Below are 24,779 nucleotides of genomic sequence, written 5' to 3'. Positions count from 1 at the left end.
TATAACAGCCAATAGCCATTTGACTTTAATTTGTCATCGTCATATTTAAAATATTTCATTTTGGTCGGTAATGATTAGGTAAATGTATTGACTAGTTAATGCTGTCGAGTCTCGACTCTCCATAACTCTGACTCGACTGTATATTATTATCTGCTTATTTTTTATTTTTTTATTATTGATCTGAAACTGTTTGGGCCATTAGATTTTAAAATTTTTTATTCAGAGTGTATTGTAATATATAACCTTAGGTTGAATCATTTTTTTTTTTTAATAATATATCTATATAAATATGTATACATACTAGCTGTCTCGCCCGACGCTGACCCAGCCAAAGATTTGTATTTTTAATAAAAACATTTGGAAAAAATGTATACGCCATATTTCTTAACCATTTAGATAAACCAAAAAATGTTCTCTCTTCTTAAGCCGAAAAACCATCATGTTTGAGCTACCCTTTAACTATCTATAGGAGTTAAAAAAATCAGCTATATACGCCCTCAAAGTCTCAAGAAATCTATTGATATGACTTTTATAGGAAACAGTTCAGTAGTTTTTGAGTCTATATTGTGTATCTTGGCTTTGGTGCACTTCAGTTCACGAGCAGCATTGAGTCGGTGTGCCTCACTTTGTGAACTAATGACCAAGATGGACAATTCGTCTGTGGCGGATTGGATAGAGTACCTATATAAACTACAAACATACATTTAACTCTCATATTTGTTTTAAGATATATTTCTTTATTCGAAACCATATAAACGTGACGATTTGATTCATGATTTTACATCATCTGTTCGAGTAACCAATGGCAACCATTTATATACAAAAAAAAAAAAAAAATACTGATTTTCACTAATTATAAGAATATGTAAGCACTAAGCAGTAATCAATAGCCTGGATTTGTTTCTATTATGTGTACCATAATAATAATATGAACGCTGATATTGCTGTTTGCTCGCGTAAAATTTAAATAAATCCATAATGAGTTTAATGTTCATTTTAAAGCTTTTCGAGAAAACCTTATGAATAGTCTATTATATAATAGAAACATTTTTATAAACTTTAACTCATAATAATTTGATAATTTTCATGATTTTGACGAATATTGTCAAAATTCTAACTTCAAATGTTGATAGCAAATAACTGTTGATTTACACTCAACTTTTTTTTATTTCGACGAGGAACATTGTATTAAAATTAAAATTTTCTTAACAATGATAATTTAAAAAAAAAACTAATAAAAATCACAATGTTCTTATAACTATTAATAGCTCAGAAACAGTCAAAATATTTTGACGGCGAATATAAAATTCTAATATAAACCTTCTGTGTAAATATATTTTATATACAGTTATTTTTTTAGAGTTTCAACAAAAAATCAAACACTGTTTTGAGTAAAAAAATCTCATTTTTCTTTTCTTTTTTTTTTTTGTTGGTTTTTCTCGAAGTTTTTGAAAACTATTGGGAATTTTCATTTTTAACCGCACCATCCTCCCCAAGGTACTAACTAGATTTACTTTTTTACCAAAAAAGGTGTTGCTAAATATAAAATTGAAGCGTTTTTACTGTCTCAAAAGGTGATGACAGACACAAAATAATTAAAAAATTAAAACACGCATTACTGTAATGTCAATACAATCTTCGCTACGCTCAGAACGTAAAATAAGTACAGTTAAAATTCCATTATTAAATGAAAAAATTTAAAAAACGAGGTGAGCAGTTAGTTCGGTGAATCACTTTGTATATTTGTATATAAAATAGACTGCATTTATAGGTTATATGCAAGGCTTCTATTTGGTTTGCGGGTTGCAGGTACAGGACAGGATGTATTCGCATGTTCAGACACCGGAATAAGAAATTTAAACTAACGTCTGGGGGCTCATAAATGTTATTATACGGATCAATATTTTGTTAATACGGATGTTAGTATAGTTCGGGAAAAACGTATTTTGAAAACTACAATATGTATGTAGGTACCTACCAAATATTTTAGACCATAGGATATTCCCCAGAATGTTATTTAATTTCATAAAATATTACTGATAGTCAACAGACGATTGGTACTACTGAATAATGAAACGAAATATATAATGCGTAGATGTTATAATATGTGGATAATGAGAAATATTTAATACCCAATTAATACTAAATGATTTCAAAATTAATCTCAATAAATCAGTATTAATATCAAAATAGAATTAACCTCAACAATACATTCAAAATTACATAATATCAAATTAAATTTGTAAAATAATTAATTAATTGGGTTTCGGGTTAACCAAAATTATTTATTCGGATTTCGGTCAAATCGGATGTATCGAAAAAAAAAATTAGGGTTTTATGGGTTTCAGGTGAAGGATTTTTAAGGGTGTAACGGTACGGTTTCTGGATAATTTGGGTGAAATATCCTGGTGATATATGCATTTATTTATAGAAATAAATCAATTTAAAATTAATTTTGTACTTAAAATTAATACATACTCCGGCGCGGAGAACGAAATTATACCCCACATAAATAATAAATGGGAGCTCCCATTGGTGAAGTCTTAACACCAAGCCGAACAAAATAAAAAAAACAATATCAACCTATTGCAAAATCCCTAACTTAATAGAAAAAAAGAGACCATAATATTTACAGACTCCGAATTGGACACACTCACCTAACACACAGCTTCTTGATGAGTCCAGATGAACCTCCATTATGTGACACATGTGGTGTTCCATTAAAGGTCAACCACGTCATCACCGAACGTCAAAAATAACTTTCCGACACCGATTCTATATCTCCGAACAAATTTGCCGAGCTCTAAAGAACCGAATCCACAAGATTCAAGGGACATGATTTGATTTCTTAAAAAATCTGAGTCGTATTACTTAATATCAAAAAAAATGTATACGTGAATCAATTTACGTTGATAAAAATATGAATTATGCAAAATTGTCATAAAGGAGAAAAATAATATAATATTAATTTATTCTTTGCTGAATTTATATTAATACTGCGTGTAATGAACCAAAATATTTCGAAGTATCTCACGTTTGACGTCATAATATAAATTAAGTAAAAAATCAGATCAAGTATAAATTGTAATATGGTATATGGGCCATAAGTAGTATATAATAGTAATTCCGACTTGATCGACGCTTTTAGAAGAGCCTCTCGAGTAAAATAACATCATCATTAATATTATATATTTATAGTAGGTCTTATATAACAAGTCGAAACACAAAATAATCACACTTTTTTTATCAGTTTGCCCGGAAAGCTCAAAATAAATTTGAAGTGTGTTTTGGCTTAAACTTTATACATGTACAATAATATATGTACATTATAAATAATAATATACGTAGGTACTGTACATAAAGTGTCTAACCGTCTTTGTCACCGTCAATAACTTTTTTCTCATTAATATTTAAAAAAATGTATTTTGTACAACAATTATACTTCAGCGTAAGAGTGCTATTGGCAATTAAATCATTTTAATTTATAGAATTTTTTTTCATATCTCAACTTAAAATAGAAAAAATTAAAACGTTTAGTTTTTCATTTCTTAAACGTTTTAGAAATCTTAAAATTTCAATTTATTAAAATATTTTTAAAAGTGAAAATTATTGTGATTTTCGTTGATTATTCATAAATGTATATTTAAACTTTAAACTTTAAGGTTGTAAAGTTGGGTAGAAAAGCGTTTTACTATTGTGCCTTATAAAGTACAAATCTGTAAAAACTTACATTTACATAAAAGTCATATTATTTTAATTGAATTAGTTTTTCAAACTCTTATTAAACTTTTACATAGGTAACATACATGATTACATGTACACATTAAACATATTATATGATATATTATATTACACGTATTTTATACGCACCTACAAAATACAGAAATCTGTGCATTAATAAATTTGATTTTTGCGTCTCGTCGTGAAACGTTTACGATGCATAAAAAGTAAAATCACAAAATGTACGTCGTTGTTGAGGCGATTGTCACTGAGATAGCGATTTAAAAGATCATTTGAACACTCACGTCATACTAACTAATTTATGATTTTTTTTTTTATTTGACTTCGCCATCGATATAAGTAATCGCTTTAATGTTACAGATACCAGAGATTTATACGATCACAGTTCGGTGACGTATAAGATGGCGGAAATGGAAATGCGCGTGGATCACTTAACCAGATTGTATGAGCTGAAAGACAAAGACGTCCAGGAACTAATAAAGCATTTCAGCTCTGTTCTCAAAACGATCGTGAAGTCACTGAACGTTTCCGTTTCTGAGGACATTGAATCATTAATGGCTGCTTACAACAAGTCCGTGGAAATGGTCAGGTCACCGATGGCACATTTCGACGTGTACACATTCCTACCCCATCTGCGGTCCCACGAGAATTATTTAAGGCCTTTGATATTACATTCCGGAGGCAGAAATGCAGGTTATTTACTCATTTAATTTCACACGAGGGACCAATAAGAACGGTGTACAGATAAACAATATTAGTTATAATTATATTATATAAAGCAGCAAAAATAAATGATATATAGGTCAACAATATGTAAACGGCATGGTAAAAAATTAGGAATTTTATAAAACGCCTGGGCAATTTTGAAGTAGTATATTAATTATCTGGGCTTAATGATACATGTATCTTTGTTTTTATTTCTAATAGGTAGGAAGAACTTTGGTAGGTACATAATAAATAATTAATTTTATCACCTAAACAATTATGTTAGTAGTTGTTAGGGCTCGGATTTTAAAGCATAATAAATAACAAAAAAAGCACAAAATTGTTTAAAAAAAGCAAAAATGAAGCATATTTATTCTTTAAAAAATCAAAAAAAAAAAGCAAGACTAAAAATTAACATGAATTAGTTATAATTTTATAAACCTGAATAAAAAAAATTTAAAAATTAATTAAATTTAAAAAAAGAATTTACTACCATGTATTTGGCAAGATTTTCAGAATGAAAACTGACTCTATTGTCTGAGAGTATGTTTTTATAGAGGGTTTCGTTTAAATCAAACCCATGATAGTTAATTTCGTTTGATGAAACGCCACACAGACACACAGTATAGTATTAATGTCCAGTATAATTGTTTCCAGCCTTTGTTTTTCAGAAGAACACGATTTAGTTTACCCGAAATTGCAGTTCCAATATTATCTCCATTAGCTTCATTTAACTTCTTTTCTGCATCTAACACAATATTTATACATATTGTCAACGATTCGACTAAAATTATACATATATAGTTTAAAGTATTATGATGTTAAATTGTTTAAATACTTTGTTAAAAGTTACCTTTTCTCTCTAATGTTGTTATAAGATCTGGTAGAAATCCGAAGTTGGTTGAAATATACACGATATTTGATTGAAGAGATACATTTTGAAATAGTTGCTTCACTACTTTAACACATTGAGATTCTTCTTCGAAGTCTTCAATTACACTTTTTCATTCATCAAAATGTTAGCAATGATACTGGAGAGCTTTGAACCATGTACCCCATCTGGTCGTTATTGGTCTTGGTGGATTTAGTAGTTCTGGGCATTTCTCATTAAAGATTGCGGTACGTTTGGGACATTTTAAAAACGTTTTTTTTCTCATTCCTCCAATGAACTGATCTTAGTAGTGTGCACGTACTTCTTCGCAAACATTGTGTAACGCATGTGCCAAGCAAGTTACATGTATGAGTTTTGAGTAAAGCGCTTTTATACAATCACCAGCTTTTTTCATATATATATAAGGTGCCGCATCTGAGACAAATAGCATAACATCGTTATGTTTTACACCATTTCCCCACAAAATATGCATAGCTTTATTTAGAATAGTCGGACAAATTGTACTATGATTAACTTTATCCAAGTATTCTGTGTGAATAACGAACACATTACCTGTATTTTGTGGTTGTAACGTGCCCACTATTACATTTGTAACATTACGACGTACCGAGTCCGTAGTCTTATCAATAGACACCCATATTCTTTGATCTTTTATTGTATCTTTTGCCAGTATATTTTCATAGTATGAATTAAAATATCCTTTACGTAATGTCGACTCGTCAGGAATAGTTTTTTTGCAATATTTTGTTAAACATTTCGCGAAAATGTTTATTATTTAGTTTATTTATTGAAATATTAGCAGCTACCAATGTTGAACATAAATCGGCATTAAAATCTGACTGACTTCTAAACTGTTGTAAAAATGGTTGAAGTAATGCAGACTTTTCATTTTTTCGTGTCTTTTAACAGCTGCTTGAACGTGTTTTTCCTTCCGTACATGCTGTCGTATATTATATTTTTTTTCATGTAACAATTTTGTTTCACAAAGTTTGCAATATAAAATCGATCCATCTGTTTGAACAAATTCTTCACCAAATTCTAACACTAATTTTTTAAAAATGGATTTGTTTTAACTTTTGGCATTTTAATACATTACAACACTATAAAGAACTACAACACTTAAATTTTGAACTGGTCGATATCGATGTTATACGAGTACTGAGAGTAAGTTCTGCAGACTACCTATATGAAATAGCCGATAAGCTATCGACCCATAAGCTATCTGTAGACCGATAATCTATACGTTTAAGGTCGTTTCACACTAATGGTACGATCACGGTCATTATTGCGGGTTTTCACATTTCTTATTAGAAAATAAACATTTTTTTTATTTTTATAGCATAACAGACATAAAAATTCCACATTTAGAATAACTGAAAAAAGTAATAAAAAAGCAAAAACAGCATTTACACAAAAAAAATTCAAAAAAAGCAAAAATAAATTCGTTTATTTAGAATGAGATTGACGTGAAACGAATTTATGTATAATAATAAGAATTCTATCTTAAATAAATAAAAAGGAGCATTTCCTTTAAAATTTGAGACCGAACGAGTAGTTGTTAATTGTAAAAGAAAATTAAAAAATTATATTTTATTATTATTTATTTCAATGTACAGTGTGTATAAATTGCCCGTTAGTAAAATACCGAAATGAACTAAAATACCAAGTTGTACTCTTAAAATAATTGTCTAGGATTAAATGATTAATTATATTATAGTATTCTTACCTTGTATGAATTTCGTTAACAATATTATACATAGTATAAATTTTTATTTTTAGCGTCCAAATTATAATTACAAATATAGTTTATAACTACAACTTAGCCAATTTATAGTAAAATTTAATTTAAAATTAAGCCCAGATAATTTTTTACGGGAGCACGTGGCTCGTAAATAAACATGTCCCGATATTGTCGGTATTTTATTCAACGAACTGTAGATTTTATAGAAATATATTTATCCAGCGTAGTATTGAAAAGTATCCCATTGATAAAACGAATGTATTAACTATATATATACACTTTTTGTAAGGAATCGAAACTTAGTTTAACGCCTAAACCAGTATCAGAAAAGATTTTCTCCCCCCTTCTCTCACCGCAATTCAATCAAACTCAAAAAGTGTATAGTTTTAAAATGTGTTTTCTTTTAGTGTCAATGGTGTTTGGAGTTCCTACTGTTCGTCGCCAACAACAGACTTACTTGATACAGACATTGATTAACATAATAAGCAACATGAATCAAACTGAACAGAAAGATTCGTTAATAGTAGTGATGATTGGCGAAGTAATGTATACTTGTGATTACTCAATATAAAATATGTTACATGTAGATTAATGTTTGTGTCGGACGTGTTTTAATTGTTACAGATCGATCAAGAATACACGCAACAAGTTACTGCGGAAATCAGAAATAGGTAATTTTATTATTTCCATTACTAAGGACGCCGATTAGAAATCAAGAAATGTACATTATTATTGTCGAATGTTTGACTTCAGGCTACCGGAAGCAGTGAACTCGGGTCTCATAGACATAATTGCTCCGTCCCCGGAATACTATCCAGATTTCAGCAAGCTTCGCATTACACTCGGCGACTCCGAAGACCGAGTCCGCTGGAGGAGCAAACAAAATTTAGATTATGTTTTCTTAATGATGTACTGCCAACCGAAAGGATCGTTTTATGTCCAACTGGAAGACGATGTAGTCGCCAAGCCGCAATTCCACACTATTATGAAAAAAACGGCTTTGCAGAGGATAGCCGAAGGACAAGAGTGGTTCATACTAGACTTCTGTCGACTAGGTTTTATCGGTAAAATCTATTTCAGTTAGAAAGTAACATCACTAGTGGTACAAATGTACAATGTATATTTCAATTTAGGCAAGATGATGAGATGTTCAGATTTACCGTGGCTGATACAATTCATCGTGATGTTTTATAACGATAAGCCGGGGGACTGGCTTCTAGACGGAATGATGGAGACAAAAGCTTGTAATCTTGAAAAAGATCTTGTGAGTAAACTGTTTATGGTAGGCACATATATCATAAGAATTAACGTTCTAAAAAAAAATGCCACATATATAAACGCCATTTCAAATTGAACTTTGCTTGAAATTGGTTTATTTAGTTGTCCTATAATATATAGGTCATTATTATAGGTATTACTTACAAATGCTGCGAATTATTTTTCCATTAAAATTTAAAAACTTAATTTTTGAACCGTATAAAACAAAATTCAAGCTCATTATTATTAACGGTGCTTAAGCTATTTTGCTAATTTTATTAATGAATATTGTTTTTAGAGAGATTGTCGAAAACGAAAAGACGAAATATGGGTGACATTCAGACCGTCTCTTTTTCAACATATTGGAACCAGGTCATCTTTGAATGGCAAAATTCAACTGTTGAAGGTAAAGTAATTTTATATAGAAAAACAAGATTTAAATAGTTAAGTAAGTAAAGTACTAGGTAAATAAATATTTTTTGTCTCACAGGATAGTCTTTTCAAGAAAAGCGTCAACGTAAAACGCATCAATAAAATGAGAGGAAAATGACCTATGGCAAAGTACAGGTTACCTGTAGCGAAAATCAAAAAAGATTTCATCAAACGATGATGATATTAAAATAACAATGAATCGTCTGTGATTGCTCGAGTGAAATAATTTATTAATAATATTTAAGCACGGCTATTATATTATTTGTATTGTTTGAAAGTTCAAATTAAAACGTTGTATGTAAAACAATATAGTAAGTCAATATGAAAATAACACCTATAATTGCTGGTTATTTTCATATCATTGAACATTAGGTATAATTATTGATTTATGTTTGTTATTCATGCAAAATACACACCTGCGTATTGCATTTATTTCCACTCAATTTACGCCAAAAATAAACAATGACATATTGACATCTGAAATAAAAACATTTTACAAAAATATAAAATATGTACAATATTTATAGGAAAACAAATTAAAACAAAAATTACACAATTATTCAGGGTTAATTTAAGGGACCTAATTATTCTAGTGTTTAATTTTTAATTAAATTCGTACATCATAATAGCTGATATATTATATGTACATAGAATTATAGAAATAATAAAATGTATCACTTTTAAAATGTTTTTCTATTTAATTAAAATACGTATGTGCCCAAGTGATATCGTTATTTTGTAGAATATGAACTATTTATAGATAATTAAAAAAGAAAATTTAAACTACCTAGGTATACGTTAAATTATTAAAAATGTACTTATTAAAATGTATAGGTATCTATACTAAAAATGTAAGTTTATGATATTACTTATAGGTAGTTAAGTTGTTGAAATTCTTAAATCATCATAATGTAAATAACTTGTGCTAATAATATTATCACAATGTTAAGGTATAGTATAATATAATAAATAGTAAAATATTATGATCTTAGTTAAGTTAATGTGTTATAAATGAAAATCATAACGAATGTTAGAAACAAAACGTTAAAAAAATTCAGAAATTCTGATGATACTCGGTAGAAAAGAGGTAATACACGGTTCATATACATCACACTGACACAAAATGAACCTTTAATATATTATTAAAAATTCGATTTGCTTAAATACTTGTAAAGTATTAATTGATGGTACTACTTTAAATAATAGTACATTTCCATTGATAAATTATTATATTGTAAACGGGTATATATTATTATGAGTGTATATTGTATTATTGTACAACATATATGATACTTATATTTACCTAAGTATTTATAAGCTAATGTTATTAAATATATATTACTGTTTTGTAAAAAAGTTGTTGATTTCATGATAACCATAAATAAAGGAGTATACAAAAAAACAATTTTGAAAACTATATTGTAAATCATGATTACCTGAAATTACCTATTCCATGTGGTCATACACTAATTACTATTACTTATACTAGCTTATAAGGCTCTTAAATGTCATTATCTTATTGAGTTAAGTACTCACAATATTTCGTGTTTGGTTTAAACTAAGACGTATTATTTATAATAAACCTAGAAATATTCTGAGAAGTAAGAAGTGTTCTGAGTTCCGAGCGAAAATATCAGAAGCACTTTCAAGAATTATTTGAACTGCCTACATTATAGTACATTAATCAAGTGTTTTTTTTTTTTCACTTTATAGATTATGGCCATTTTATTATTTTGTGTAAGTATAGTATAGGGATTACGAGAAAATAAAAATGAATTCATTTGAAACAAAATTGAGTTAAGCGAAACAAGTTATTAAAAGAAATTGAAAAGAATTTACATTTGAGATTCTGAGCGTAGCGTTGCGTGTATTATTGGTTTTGCGATAAAGTGTTCGGTTTTTTTTTGTGTCTGGGTCTGTGATACTTTTTGTATACCTAGTAGAAGAAATGTCCCAATCTTCATCTTTAAGGGAGGTTTTCGGTAGCAAATTGGATCTTGTTTTTTATTTTAGAAGGTAATTTCCCCTGTACTATACGAGATAAATGGGATAAACAAAGAAAAAAATTTATGAAAAAACAGGAGTATTTGTACAATACCAATGATTTCTACGTATAGAGTTCCGTATATATTGAGAGCTTTCATTTTATATATCGGTGTAGTAAATATAACCGGCTGTTGACAATATTCCTTTTTGATTGAAGATGGGGGATGGCGAACAAAGTCAGAATTTTATATTTGATTTCTCAAACAGTTGAGAATGCAGGTATTTCTCGAAATAGGAGACATTTAAGATCGGATATAACTTGAACGGTAGTTACATACTACACAAGTACAAATCTATCATCGATTAATTTTGAGCTGTGACTTAAATGAACATCTATCAATTAATGAATAGCATAAGCAGGATACATCTATTATCTATGTTTCTATTCTAGGTGAATTTTAACCCAACGTTTTGCAATGTCATCCGGGTCGTTTATTAGTAAAAGTACAATTATTTATCCGTCGGTACCTATCGCGTTAAAAATAATATCATTATGGCATATAAAATAATGCCTCTAAATATTTAAAATTCTACGAGCAATGATTTTCGCTTATGTGGTAAAAACCAAAATTAGATTAGTTTTTATCATTCAGCAACCTCTGCTTTGAAATTGTTTAATCTTTTACCGAGTTTTAAACAGTAAATAAAGAATTTTTTTTATATGGACCGTCCGAAACACACAAAATTACATCCTAATAAGGCTTTATAGAGATAGTATATAAATATATTATAATATGCTTAGCCACTTAGGTGTAGAAACAAAATATAATTTATCATAATAAATTAATTTTAATAAGATCAAAATGGAGAAAATACAACTTTACGTTTAATAAATTACATATTATTTATATCACCACTCCATTTCTATATATTATATTAAACTTAAGCGATTATAGCTGTTAAACTTATAAGTAGTAAAATTATAGAAACTTAAAACTTTGAACATAAAATTTTCTGGAAAAATGTGCACAAAAACTTTAAATAAATAACGAGGAAAAGTTTCTTAATAGATTTTAAATTTCAAAAAAAAATGAGGGTACTTAAATGTAATTTGTAAAAACAGCTTATAAAATAATATTTTTTATAGGTATACGTTCAATACACTGAAATAATAAAAATAAAGAATGGTTAAAAATTACGGTCCGGTACCTATTTAAATTGATTTTTATACATACAACATATAAAATATTATAAAAATAAAATAAAACTTTAACAGGTTATGCAAATTAAAGAGGTATGTAACTCATATAGTTAGCACGAAGTATATGACTAAAAGTATTTGATCATTTTTTTTAATTTGAATACCTATATCGATATTATAGGTATTTGAAATATGATCACATTATTTTTTTATTTTCTAATAAGAATATAACTTATACTTTACAGCCTAACTGCTTGGTATCGTAATAAATAACTCAACAATTCTTAATTGATAATCTAAACTCTGATATATTCTTGATTTTATCCATATTATTTTAATTAAATCCGATTTTAAAATTTTTATTTGTGTTTGAAAATATTTATTTTGATTTACTCAGACGAATACATCCATATAAGACGAACACGTATTTTTTATATTTGATTGGAGTTTTGCATTTTATTTTCATGGTATCAAAAAAAAAAAAAAAAAATTGAACAGCATTTCATATTTTCATGCATCACTGCATAAACGTAAACATAGTATGTATATAAAAATCACAAATATAACCTATACTCAAAGATATAATTATGTAATATTACAGCTGCAGCAACTATAGTAATTATGACAACTAACCCTTACAGCGATAAAATCATTAAAAACAAATACCTTCAAAATGTTCTACAACTTACTCTACATAGGTAAGTAATAAGTATATATACTATATTATGTACAATATATGCGTATATATATATACATTAGCAAAAGCGTGCTCAAGGGGGATATAGCAAACTTTTATCCAGTCACCCGGGGGTGGAAAATTGATGGAGGGTGGGATGCACGAATTATCAGGATATACATATATACAATCAATTTACAAGTATACTGTTGAAATTATGTATTTCGGTGGAGTGCGCTATAAGTTTAATTATATATATACAATACATGCAGTATAGTTGTGACTCGTACATCAAACGCAAGCTACCTATCATAAACACCTATTAAATATAGCATACAATGTTTGGGAAAATAAAGCTGCTTTTTTTAACATGTTCAATTTACGATCTCCGCCGGGGGTCTAATATTAGCCCGAAATATGGCTGTGGCTTTCTGTTGTTGATCCAAACAAACCAGTGGGTGTACACTGTACATAATATAATATGTAGTACCTGCGTATTATATTTCACGTCATATTATTATTATGTGAAAACAGTAATAATAAGTTTGTTTTACTCGCTGTAATATGTCATTAATGTTAATATTACACCGTGGCCAATATACGCGCTCATTAAGGTGGCTGCTAGTAAAACTTTCTGAAATTGATTGTCTGTTCACAGTCGTAAGACGCTCTTCACCTCTTCACACCGCCATAATAAAGAAACATCACTCGTATATAGGTATACTGCATAGAACTAAAGCAGTCTTTCTCAAAGTGGGCGGTAAGGTAGTTGGTAGCCTCTAGGGGGGTAGTATAAGACCCGGAGAAATTTTAATTAGTCATTAGTGTAATAGTGTACAGTCTGTTGGATGTTAAGAAATAAACATTTACAAAAATCCTAGCAATTTTTCTTTTTATGTTTCTTTGTAACGCTCCAACACTATGCGATTTGTCACTGAAGTAATGATTTTCAACCATTTTGAACTTGCAACTCATTTCGGTGACTACCTACTATTTTTTTGTCACCCATGTTGGACTTGCAGATCGACAAAAAATTGTTTTAATTTAGGTATTAATTTTGCTTGCATAGAAAATATTTTAATAATTGAAAATAGGTACGCCACTGAATACCACCTTGCTGTAAAGTATACTATAAACAGTATATAAACTATAGATTATATTATTTATTGCTTCGAATTATGACTATTTATGTCGATAGATACTAACAATTTGATTTTGCTGTATATCTTATATGTAAATCACATTACATCACACAAAACAGTAGTTTCGATTGATCCCTCGGTGATTGTAATATGTGTCCAGGGATAGGCAAAATACTTAAAAATAAGTATCACATTATTTGAAACAAAGATAATAGATTGGTCTTTGCAGTAGCGAAGTAGTAGATAAAAGATACTCGATGCTTTAAGTTTCACTAACTTAATGCAAAATGCTTGATACTTAATACATCAAAAATTCAATAATTTCGAGTTTTTTTAATAAGTAAACAAGTGGCTGTATGAAAACGTTTTATTTAAAGTTTAAATAAAAAGTTTTAAATTTTAAACATCAAAATAAAAAATGCTTATCACAATTTATTTTCTGAATTTATTTAAGTCAATTATAGTTCCATAATTATTAAAATCAACTCATTCAATATTTCAATGTTGATTTTGATGATTTATTAGAAAATCCAGTAACTTATAACTTATGTAATAAGTTCAAACACAAAATTATAAGTTAAAAACATAAGCATCCACTTTTTTTTTTAAATAACTTTCTTCTCTATCCAAGACATTGACTTAGTGTGGTCGAACTAGGGGGGAGAGAGTGGTACATATTGTATCTTCAATATTACCCATCCTTATATGTGACAATTATTTTCATATTTATATAATATATTATACATATCATATTGATCGTTTTAAAACTTGATGTAGTAAATGTTTCTCTCATTAAAATAATAATATGTTGGTATATTTTATAATGATTCTCCCAGTTAACGAGAAACAAACATTGGCATAATAAACTATGAGCTTAATGAATTTTCCACGACTTGAGAACTCGGTTGGAAATGCATCTGTACTGTGAATCCAGTCGGTATGATAGTCATTTCAGCGATCTGAAAAATAAGCATTTGAGAAATCAAACATAATGTTATAACTTATAATGTCCTGTAGCATGTAGATGGTAGGTATATATTGAATATAATAGAACTTTTATAATACATTTTCTAAGAAATATCTGTTTGGTCAGTAATCCGCGTACCTACGTGTATCAGTGTATTACTGATATCTAAAAGAAAAGCTGGGATGTATTATATACTCGTAATATCTCGTTGCAGCTTTGTGAGATCGATATTTTCACGAAGAGTTTTACATTTTATGAAACAAGAATAACTTTTTCACATTTCGTAAAATGAGAAAATATTTTATAGAATGATAATTTTTTATGAAATGGGTAATCAAATTTCACATGTTGTAGTTTTTTTTTACAATGCGGTTATTTGCGTTGTGTACTGAAATTAAACATTTACCAAGAACAATTATTATTATTTATAAATCACAATTTATAAACTATAAGTATACTATATGACTAACATAAATTAATGAAATATTTAAAACCATTCAAGATCTTATAGATAAACATGTAGTTTTATTTATTATAGTTTATAGTTAAATGGTTAAAAAATAAAGATACTCATATAAATACAATAATTCAATGATGGTTTGTTTTCAAACATTTTTTAAAAAAAGTAAAAATATGATATAATTGATATAAGTTTATAGTAATCTGTTTTGATTTTAATATATTTAAGCACACGGGTGAGTTTTGACAACAGTTGTAACATTTCATGCAACTTTTAATTTGGATTGACATGCACTTTTCCATGAATAGCCTAGGAACCCCTGACCCGCTGATACAACTTTGACAGTTTTCCGCAATGTTAATATATTTTGTTTCTCTACTTGTTTAAAAGGCATACAATTCGAAGTGGTAATATTTCCAGAATTATTGAACTGTTATTTAATAACAGCATGTTGAGTAAGTTCAATCCTTACTTTGTACATATCAACGTGCATAGGGCGAAGGCCGTTTATCGAATTTCGAAACAAAATTATTGTAAAGCAGTCAATAATATTTAACTCTAAAATTACGGCATTGCTAATCTATAACAAAAATTACATGTCATAATATACCGATTTCTGTTTAAATTATTATCTTTGTGACATTTGTATTTTTATAATCACCTGTAACATGTTTTCATGAAGTATACCACTTTTCGTGAAAACATTGATTACACAAAGGGGCTGTTGTGTCATACAATATAGTTATTCGTAGGTCATTAGTGGTATGAATAAGAATAAGGGGATAAGTCTTTCTAAAATCTTTAGAGAAAAAAAGTAAGAATACTCCTAAAGTTAGATGTGTTATCAAAAATATTGTGGAGTAATCTACATATATTTTTACTTACAAGAACATTTGGCGGCGTTGCCAAAGAGGCGATTACACCATTCGCAACGTCTTCTGCATCGAGGATTTTAAAATCCGCTGAAGTTGTTATATCTTTGGCATATTTGATGATATTTGATAACATATCTGTTGCTGTTGGTCCTGGACTAACACTCTAAATTTCAAAATATTTTAAACGATATTATTATTATTATTAAAGTGTGGTATTTATTAGAGCTCAAAAGTAATCAGCCTATCGATATTTGATGGTATTTCAAAGTTCTAATATTATAATACAAAAAGTCGAAAACGATGTGTTTCGATATCCTCACTATTCCAAAATCAATGTCATGAGACATTTATTAGAATAAGTTATCAGAGAACTCACTATCCCGACACGAATCAGGAAATAATGTATATGCAGGTTAGTTAGCTCAAAGAAGTATTAACAAACCGTAAAACCAATAAACTCGAACGGATGTATACAGCAAATAACAACTCCTAATAATTAATTTGTAAATTTGTGTTTTACACTTTTGCTGTAATGTAGATATTGTATACTTACTGCCTAACTGTATTAGTTAGTAGTATAAGATCAATATTACTCAATTTATCTCGCAAGTTGAATCAGTATCAGTATTGTATTTATTTTTTTATACATCAATCATTTTTCATAATGTTGGTTTCTTCTTTTTTTCACTGTTCATCGATATTTTATTGTCGACCCTTATTTACCTTCGCCCATTAGCCATTATTGATCCTTCCGTAAACAAATACATTTTATCCCAAATGAAATAACTATAGAATATATGACACTTTATAGGCGCTGATTTGGGATTTAAGTATAATAATAGAGCTTTTAGGACTTAAGTATGTGTTTATGATTCAAAATTTACAATTGTTCATTAGTTTTAACGCGAACTACATCATAATTTAAGGTAGACGGTAAATTAAACCATAGCAATAATTACTATGAATAAAAGTAAAATATTATAACGATGAGACAGGTGGGGGGGTGTAAGTTAAACACTTAAGCTCCCTCCTTCTCAAATATTTAACCTTATCTCCACCTAAGACACACTTAAACGCGGCTGTATATTCTATACGGCTGCAGTTATACCCAACAGATTGAATCAGTAAATTGTATGTTATTAGTCCTAATATACATAAATATATATATATGTATCCTAATTTGTAGAAATTAAATACACGGCCTGAGTGTATTACAATAATGGTGAGTAAACTACGAGAATTTAGTTTCCCGGTTGCGTATTAGTTATTGTATCATATAATATTAAATTAAAAGACGTACCTTGATATTACAATCGACGGCGTGTAACAGAATATCGAAATGTATATACTAAATACTAATTAATTTCATTATGAATGTATTCATGTATGTGAGTATGTGATATCAGTGAATCGTTTGAGTATATTATAAAGGTACATTAAATATAAATTAAATATATATATATATTCAACACGATAAATACAATTAATGTTTTATAGATGATAACAAATTCGATATAATCAATTCGTCGTATAAATTATCTCGATTTAGTGATTACTAAATTATATTTCCATAAATTGTTCCAACTCGGCTTATTTTCATTCCTTCAATAAATTATTTTTATGCACTTATTTTTTTAAATGTTTTTACGATTAAACAAAAAAATAAAATTATTTCGCTTATCATTTAAGTATTAGGTATAACTAGACAACAGTATAAATGTAAAAACGTGGTGTATTAATATTTATGTATGAATGCAGCAGTCAGCTGACAGTTATAAACGTTTAACTAAATTCAGAAACATGTTAAATTCGTATTTACAACATACCTATAAATTATTTTTATTTTAAGAGAAATAAGAATATTCTTCTAAAAGACAAAAGTCTCGATTTCGGATATTATATAATAAAACATTATTAAGTACAAAGTACTAAGTAGTTACATTACAGTCACACCCCAGTCACGCAGTCTGATACACAACGTTCCGTCGTCCGTCTACCGGATCCCATCGCAACATGTTGCGTTGAAAACGGATACCGGTTTCTACACAGAAACATAATATTATTATTATTTTTAAATGACTTAAATTATCCGCTTTCAACACATTTCTTGCTGGTATAGACAAAAACGGAATAAAAACATATGGTTTCACAAACGACAATCCGGTAAAACACATCTGTTTTCAACGCGCCCCTAAATACACGTTTCGAACGTATATGGTGTGGACTGGTGGATCCCGATGTAGTTTTTTCTGTTAAAATCTGTCATTGAAAAGTTATGTTGAAAACATTTATAGAAAGTGCTCACAATAATAATAAGAATGATAAATAGTAAATTCAAATATGGCACATATTAAAAGTACACTATTGTGCCCCGGTACGCCAAAATCTAGTGTTTGGATCTCCAATCAAATAGGTTTGGTAAACCAACTAGATATAATCAAGGTGCGATTTTTAAATCTTATTTTCCGTTTAGTTTAAATATAAAACTATGAAAGACTAATCGATCGAAGATGTATCAAGGAAATAAGGTTTAGAATATTTCAAATCAATGTGACTTTATAACTATGTGGCGTTCATACATAAATAAATTAATGTTAAAATAGACTGTGCTGAGCCCATTCAATTTAGTAGTGTTCTTTAAATATAGAATTTCATCAACATTTTAACTTAAAAAAAGGTAGGTATCAAAGACGGCCATCATATTATTATTGCTGCAGATGACGATTATAACTATAATAAAAAAAGACGTTTTTTAGCTAACCGGAGCTAACGATTATTTAAAATTATTCTACTTAGTAGTATTCACAAAACCCCTGCGCGTCTGTATATCAGTCTATGAATTGGCTACGTTATAATTTTTTTTTAATATTCATTTAAATTTAAAATCATGAATTCTTATAAATAGATAATAATAAATAATACAACTAGTTAAAATATATTTGTTAGGTAAGAGTAACCCTCGCACATATAATAGTGAAATACGTTTTATATTATTTAAAATAAAATAAATTGTATTCTACTTTACCGAAACTTTGATTTTTGATCCAGTTAATTGTAATTCGTGTCGAAGTCCGTCACACAGTGTCGTCACTGCTTGCTTTGAAGCGTTATACATTTTGTACGCAAAATTCGGAGTTGAGCTGTGACCGGAGATACTAAAAATAATGACTTACATATATTAATCAGCGTGTCTCATTTTATTTACATTTTTTGTCCAACGTTAAACATAATTATATGTCGTAAATTACCTATTTATTTGAATGATGTGCCCATCGATTTTATTTTTCGTCATCGATTTATAAGCTTCTCTCGAACACACGCTCAATGCCAGAACATTGAGATTCAATATTTCTTGCCAATCCTCCAGTTTTCCGTCTTTATCACAAACACTATATTTAATATTTAAATCCTTACGAGAATTTCTAATTTTATTAAATACGTATATTTACTTAAAAGGCTCGATAGTTTCGAAACCCCAGCATTGTTAATTAAAATACTGGGACCTCCTAGTGTTGAATCTACCCACGAAAAAACATCTTTTACAGCTTGTTCGTTAGTAACGTCACATACCTTTGTATAAATAGTCCCGTAGTTTTTGTCAGTTAAAGATTCGGCTAATTCCTTGAGGACAAATCAAATATTAAAATAGGTTTTTATTATATTGTACTATAAAGTCAATACAAATTTAGTAATGTACCTTGCTGTTAAAATGTTTAATTATTGAAGTTTATTTTCCAATTATTTAACTAATGTAAGCTGACAAGTATAAATTCAAGTATTCTAATAATTTAATATTTAGATATTACTTTTATCACTTCGGCCCTTTTATTTGTCTTCATTTAATTAATTATATTTCACCCCCCCCCCCCCACCTCCCCCCTGCTAGTGGCTGATTTACGCAGGGCACGGGATTCCTATGGGCCCCCTGTGGGCTTGATTAATGACGGTTGGTGGGTTGCCGGCTAAAATTTCTAGTTTTGCCCTCCTTAACAATAAAATTATTTGTACGTACTGGCGCGAATCGGCTTTTTATTATATCTTTTATTACAGAATCGTGTGATTGTTATTTATAAAATTTTGCGTCGATAATCGAAATAATACCTTACCTTGAGTAAGTGTTCTCTTCTGGCGAGCGCCACCACGTGCACTCCATTTTCCGCCAACTTCACCACTATCGCAGCCCCGATTCCAGCACTGGCGCCAGTAACTATGGCCACCTTACCTCTCCACTGTTCCATAGTGTTACTTATTGTGATATTATTGTTAGTTCAAGTGTTAGACGTCAAGACGTCAAGACGAATGCACTCGTACGTCCTGAAATGATAATATTAACAATATGGTGAACGCTTCACAACCGAGTTCCGTACGGTTGATACCACCGCGTGAACCTTACTGCCGTTGATAATATGTAAGATCTGTTTAAACCTGTTGAGGAGACGATGATTACGCGTTACCTAAACGTTTTTATTATTATTATTATTATTATTATTATTATTTATTATTATTATTATTATTATTATTATTATTATTTCCTACAGTCTAAACTGATATTATTATGCATCGTACATTCGTACCTACCTACCCATACTACCTACTCACTTCGACCGCCGACAAAATTTCTCTGCGTGGCCTGCGCATAGTCACGTGCTTGCCGTAATCATGAAAATAATAATATATATGCTATAAAAATACGTAGGTGGATACGGTATTTATGTGCATTAGGTATATGTGTATAACACATTATAACGTTTTGATAGTGATAACTGGTATTATAATAATGCACTCTACATTATAAGACTACTTTTAAATTGCAACAAAATAACTAAAATCGGTATTCTTCGTTTAAAAATATAATATTATTATCATCAAAATTTGAACTTGAAATATCTATAAAAAAAAATATTTTTTTACATTTTTTGGTTACAATATTAACTTCATATAAAAAACCTTGGACCTGGAATTTTGGATACTTATAGTTATAAAATTGAACATTTTATACATTTCTTAATACAAAAGAATTTATGGATTCTCGATATTTTGAAGCATTTTCTAAATGTACATGGTGATATTGTTTTAATTTACTATAAATTTAAAAACATTGAAGTTTTTAAATGTTTTTTTTAATAAAGGTAACATAAATCGGTAAAAGGTGGTTGTGGGGGGACGTAACGCTACTTTGAAATTTTTTAGTGGTGATTGAGCTCTCCCCCAAATATATTTTACCAACTCAAACCTATTTGTATAATAGTCGATGAGTTATAGATATGTAAATATATTAGTTTGCCATTTAATGTTTTGTATGCTTATGCATTTTATTTCTGTAGAATGTAGATACTTACTATCTAATATAGTCTAACCCTTAGGTTCCCAAAGTGGTCCCCTGGGGTCGATTCTGACCTGTAAGGGATCTATATTAACGAAAATTAAAATTGGGGGTGCATCATGTGTAAATAGGAGTCCACGAGAGTTATAAGTCGAAAATGCATGTAATTCATTTTTACAAAAAAATTGATATAATATATATATTTAATAATATGTGTGTGACGATGCGAACGATGGCGATTGTTAAAACGAACATTGTCGATAACGACTAACGGAGTCGAAGGTGAATATCGGAATATTAAGATAAAATCAAAATATTACACGTTCAATCGTTTATTTTTAGGTTTCACTAATAACTAATAAGTACGATAAACATAATATCGGTCAACGCCGATGGTTGGAATATAATACATTACTGTGCGTTTAGTAATTTACTTCATTCGTGACAGCCGATTATCGATCATACGTCGTTTGCCATTTTTCTAAATTTTACTAATTCATAAATCGGTTAATTTTTGTACAAATATATAAGCTATATATTATATATTATATAATATAATTTAACTGCTATTAATTATAGCTGATTCTAAAAGGAAATGTAGGCAATATACCATTGATTATTTGAAGTTTGGCTTCATTCCATCATTGCCGGACAAAAACCTACTTAAACCTGACTAATTTGAAGCCAAATATTGAAAATCTTCTTTTAAAGCAGCAGGTTCATCCTTCCCTTTAAAAATATATATTTCAAAAATAACCTTGATTTTTTTTTTTATGTTATTAAATTTTTATTTGCATTTATTATTGTTTTAATTACTAAAAAAATTATTTGAATATTGTCATTATTGAAGAAATAAAGGTTTTATTATTATTACAAACAACACGTTTTTAATTTTAAAAAAATGTACTCCATATTAAAGCCTACTTATGTAGGCAGTTCCGTGTAAGCTATGAAAAACATCTAGATAAATTTGTAAAAATTTAATTTTAGGGGTCTACGAAAATGGAAAAAGTTGGCAAGTGATTTACGGAGCAAAAAAGTTTGGGAACCTCTGGTTTAACCACACATTATTATAATATGTTAGTCATTACTTACATTTTGTAATATTTCGTAACCAAAGTTTTAGTAAATTTCAATGTTAATACGTTTATATTTTATTTATAGGTAAATACCCAAATAAAAAAAAAGATAGTTTAATCAACATTTTATGGGCATGATTCTCATTTATCATGATAATATTATATAGGTATTATACGTTTTGGGACGACAGTATCCACACCATCGACTGCCTTAAATTATAACTTGTGAAAAGAATAAAAGGCCGAAAAGTATATTTTACCTATACTTAAACATTTAAGTGCAACTGTACGCAAAAGTACACTCACTCATAAATAAATATGGATTTCAGCTACAAGTTTTTTCTAAAAATATCGTTGGGACTAAAAGCTTGAATATGTAATACAAGATTTGTCATAGTAATTGTCGCTATTTAAAAACATAAAAACTTCATAAAATAAAGGCATTATATTTTTATAAGCAAATAAAATATAATGTCACAATGACATTTGCAACGTTTTCGGCAAAAATGTATACAACTTATCGTATTACTAAGAGTAAAATAAATTATAGCAATAATAATAGCAATGTAAATATGTCGTACAATTATAATAACGTATAGAAAAAAGAGAATACAAAATATATGCTTTAAGGCTTGTAGGTGTTTGTTATGACCTGGGTTATACCCTACACTTATAAGACGTGATGGATAATGTCATCAGATCAAATACAAAATTAAAATAATAATTACGCAAATTATCGTCCTCCAGATATTCGGAGGGCGTTCAAGATCATGTATTCGATAATTTGATTAAATCCACCGCACAATATGTCAATATGTAATATATTTAACATATGTAATGTATTATGTATAATGTATATGTATGTAATATGAACATAATATGAGCTTTTCTTACCTGGCTTATAGCTGCCTACATGTAGACTATGCAATATTATTCTGTAGTGGGGTTGGGTGGCACAAAGTACGTATAAATACCTACTCGAAATAGATACACGAAACGTAATAAGAAAACACACTGATTACTGCTCGTACAGGTGCCGTTGATAGTAGGTCAGGATGCGGTGAAGCTGTAAATAATTACGAACACTTAAATAGTTTTTTCACTGCAAATTGTATATGCTTCACAAGACTTAATCGTTAGATTAAAATTATAAACGTTAAGAATATTAAAATATTCGGATCAATAAATAATCTAAGTGTTTAGAAAATATGTGATTTAACTCGTCCAAAATATTGTTGATCGAAATATTTTAAGTTCAAAATAATGAACTTAAAAGATCGACTGACATGAAGGTGCTCGCACTAGTTTAGTAAAATCACTTCTGAAAATGGGTCGTTCGGGGTTCTTCTATATAAGTCTTCTACTTCTCTTGTCCCTCACGATAAATGTTCTCGTTCCCACGGTCGTAGTGGTCGATCCCCCAAATTAGTATTTACTACCAAGGCTCGTACATGTGTGACCATATATTTTTAGCTGTATCCGTAGGTAAAAATGTATTAAACACACACACAGTGTTGGTGACTTAAGTTAAGTTACAAGTTACTGTGACCAAATTACTTTTAATTTAATTTAATTAAATTTTATTGTAAGTAATTTATATGTAATTTAAGTTCCTTTTTCGTAGTTAAATAACTATTTTACTAAATCTTTTTTTGGTTTAATAAATGTTCAGATCTTTTTGATAATGCATTTAATGGGTGTAAATATTTAAATATTTCATATAAGAATTATTATAAGTAAAATTTTCTAAACTTTGATATTTTTGTTATAGCTAATGACTATTGAGTTTTGACGAAAAAGTGTTATTTTTAAAATTAAATTCTGATCTTCACTCTATAACTGATTTAAAAATATAAAAAATTAAAATAAGTTTTGACTAAAACGTGGGGCGTACTCTATAAGGATTGCAATTATCTGCGGTTGGTCTTTTCTACCGCCCATGGTCTATGCTAAATAAATTGTGATGATTGTTAATAATAAATACCTGTTTTACAGGTTCTGTTATATAGCAAGATGATCTCAGCTGTCGTTCGTAGGATTCGGTATTCAAAAAACATGTTATTGTTGAGTTTATTGGTGCCCACGCACTGACGAAAAGGACAACGCGATCATTCCGATTGAAGAGCGGCAGGTGGCATTATCAAAGATTTTGTCCTTCCAAGAACTGGCTTTCTATTCGCCAGCAGAGACCTTTTTTCGGCAATCCTTTTTCTCTGGTGACATATTATAACAAACCCTCACATCTTGCAGTTGAAAATATTAGGGGAACATCACGTAAGACAAGGATCTTTAATAAAGATGA

At 29.0% G+C, this 24,779-nt stretch overlaps 2 protein-coding genes across 5 annotated transcripts in view; one reads left to right on the top strand and one right to left on the bottom strand.

The window, feature by feature from the left end:
• LOC111043086 (alpha-1,3-mannosyl-glycoprotein 4-beta-N-acetylglucosaminyltransferase B) overlaps positions 1-10,173 on the top strand; it is a 33,317-nt gene extending 23,144 nt beyond the window's left edge. For all 3 annotated transcript variants that reach the window (XM_022327900.1, XM_022327899.1, XM_022327898.1), the window contains 7 exons: positions 4,102-4,434; positions 7,487-7,620; positions 7,704-7,750; positions 7,833-8,143; positions 8,213-8,343; positions 8,635-8,742; positions 8,827-10,173. In XM_022327900.1, coding sequence (XP_022183592.1) covers positions 4,102-4,434; positions 7,487-7,620; positions 7,704-7,750; positions 7,833-8,143; positions 8,213-8,343; positions 8,635-8,742; positions 8,827-8,886 — 1,124 coding nt within the window. In that variant the 3' untranslated portion in view covers positions 8,887-10,173. The remainder of the gene's footprint in view (positions 1-4,101; positions 4,435-7,486; positions 7,621-7,703; positions 7,751-7,832; positions 8,144-8,212; positions 8,344-8,634; positions 8,743-8,826) is intronic.
• Positions 10,174-14,545: 4,372 nt separating this feature from the next.
• Positions 14,546-23,629, bottom strand: LOC111043159 (farnesol dehydrogenase-like). 2 transcript variants are annotated; one of them, XM_022328038.1, is made up of 7 exons: positions 23,372-23,629; positions 20,182-20,389; positions 19,525-19,696; positions 19,324-19,450; positions 19,101-19,230; positions 16,086-16,238; positions 14,546-14,732 (listed from the first exon to the last, which is right to left on the bottom strand). In XM_022328038.1, exons 2-7 carry the CDS (start codon positions 20,311-20,313, stop codon positions 14,640-14,642), a joined length of 807 nt encoding a protein of 268 aa, XP_022183730.1. In that variant the 5' UTR covers positions 20,314-20,389; positions 23,372-23,629; the 3' UTR covers positions 14,546-14,639. The 2 variants fall into 2 exon arrangements, with proteins under 2 accessions (XP_022183730.1, XP_022183729.1); XM_022328037.1 differs by lacking the exon at positions 23,372-23,629 and having other exon boundaries at positions 20,182-20,462.
• Between the last annotated feature and the right edge of the window lie 1,150 nt (positions 23,630-24,779).

Source organism: Myzus persicae, unplaced genomic scaffold, assembly GCF_001856785.1.
Source record: "Myzus persicae strain clone G006 unplaced genomic scaffold, MPER_G0061.0, whole genome shotgun sequence".
Taxonomy (NCBI): Eukaryota; Metazoa; Arthropoda; class Insecta; order Hemiptera; family Aphididae; genus Myzus; species Myzus persicae.
The sequence above is the reverse complement of the archived record's forward strand: the minus strand, read 5'-3'. Positions and strand labels throughout refer to the sequence as shown.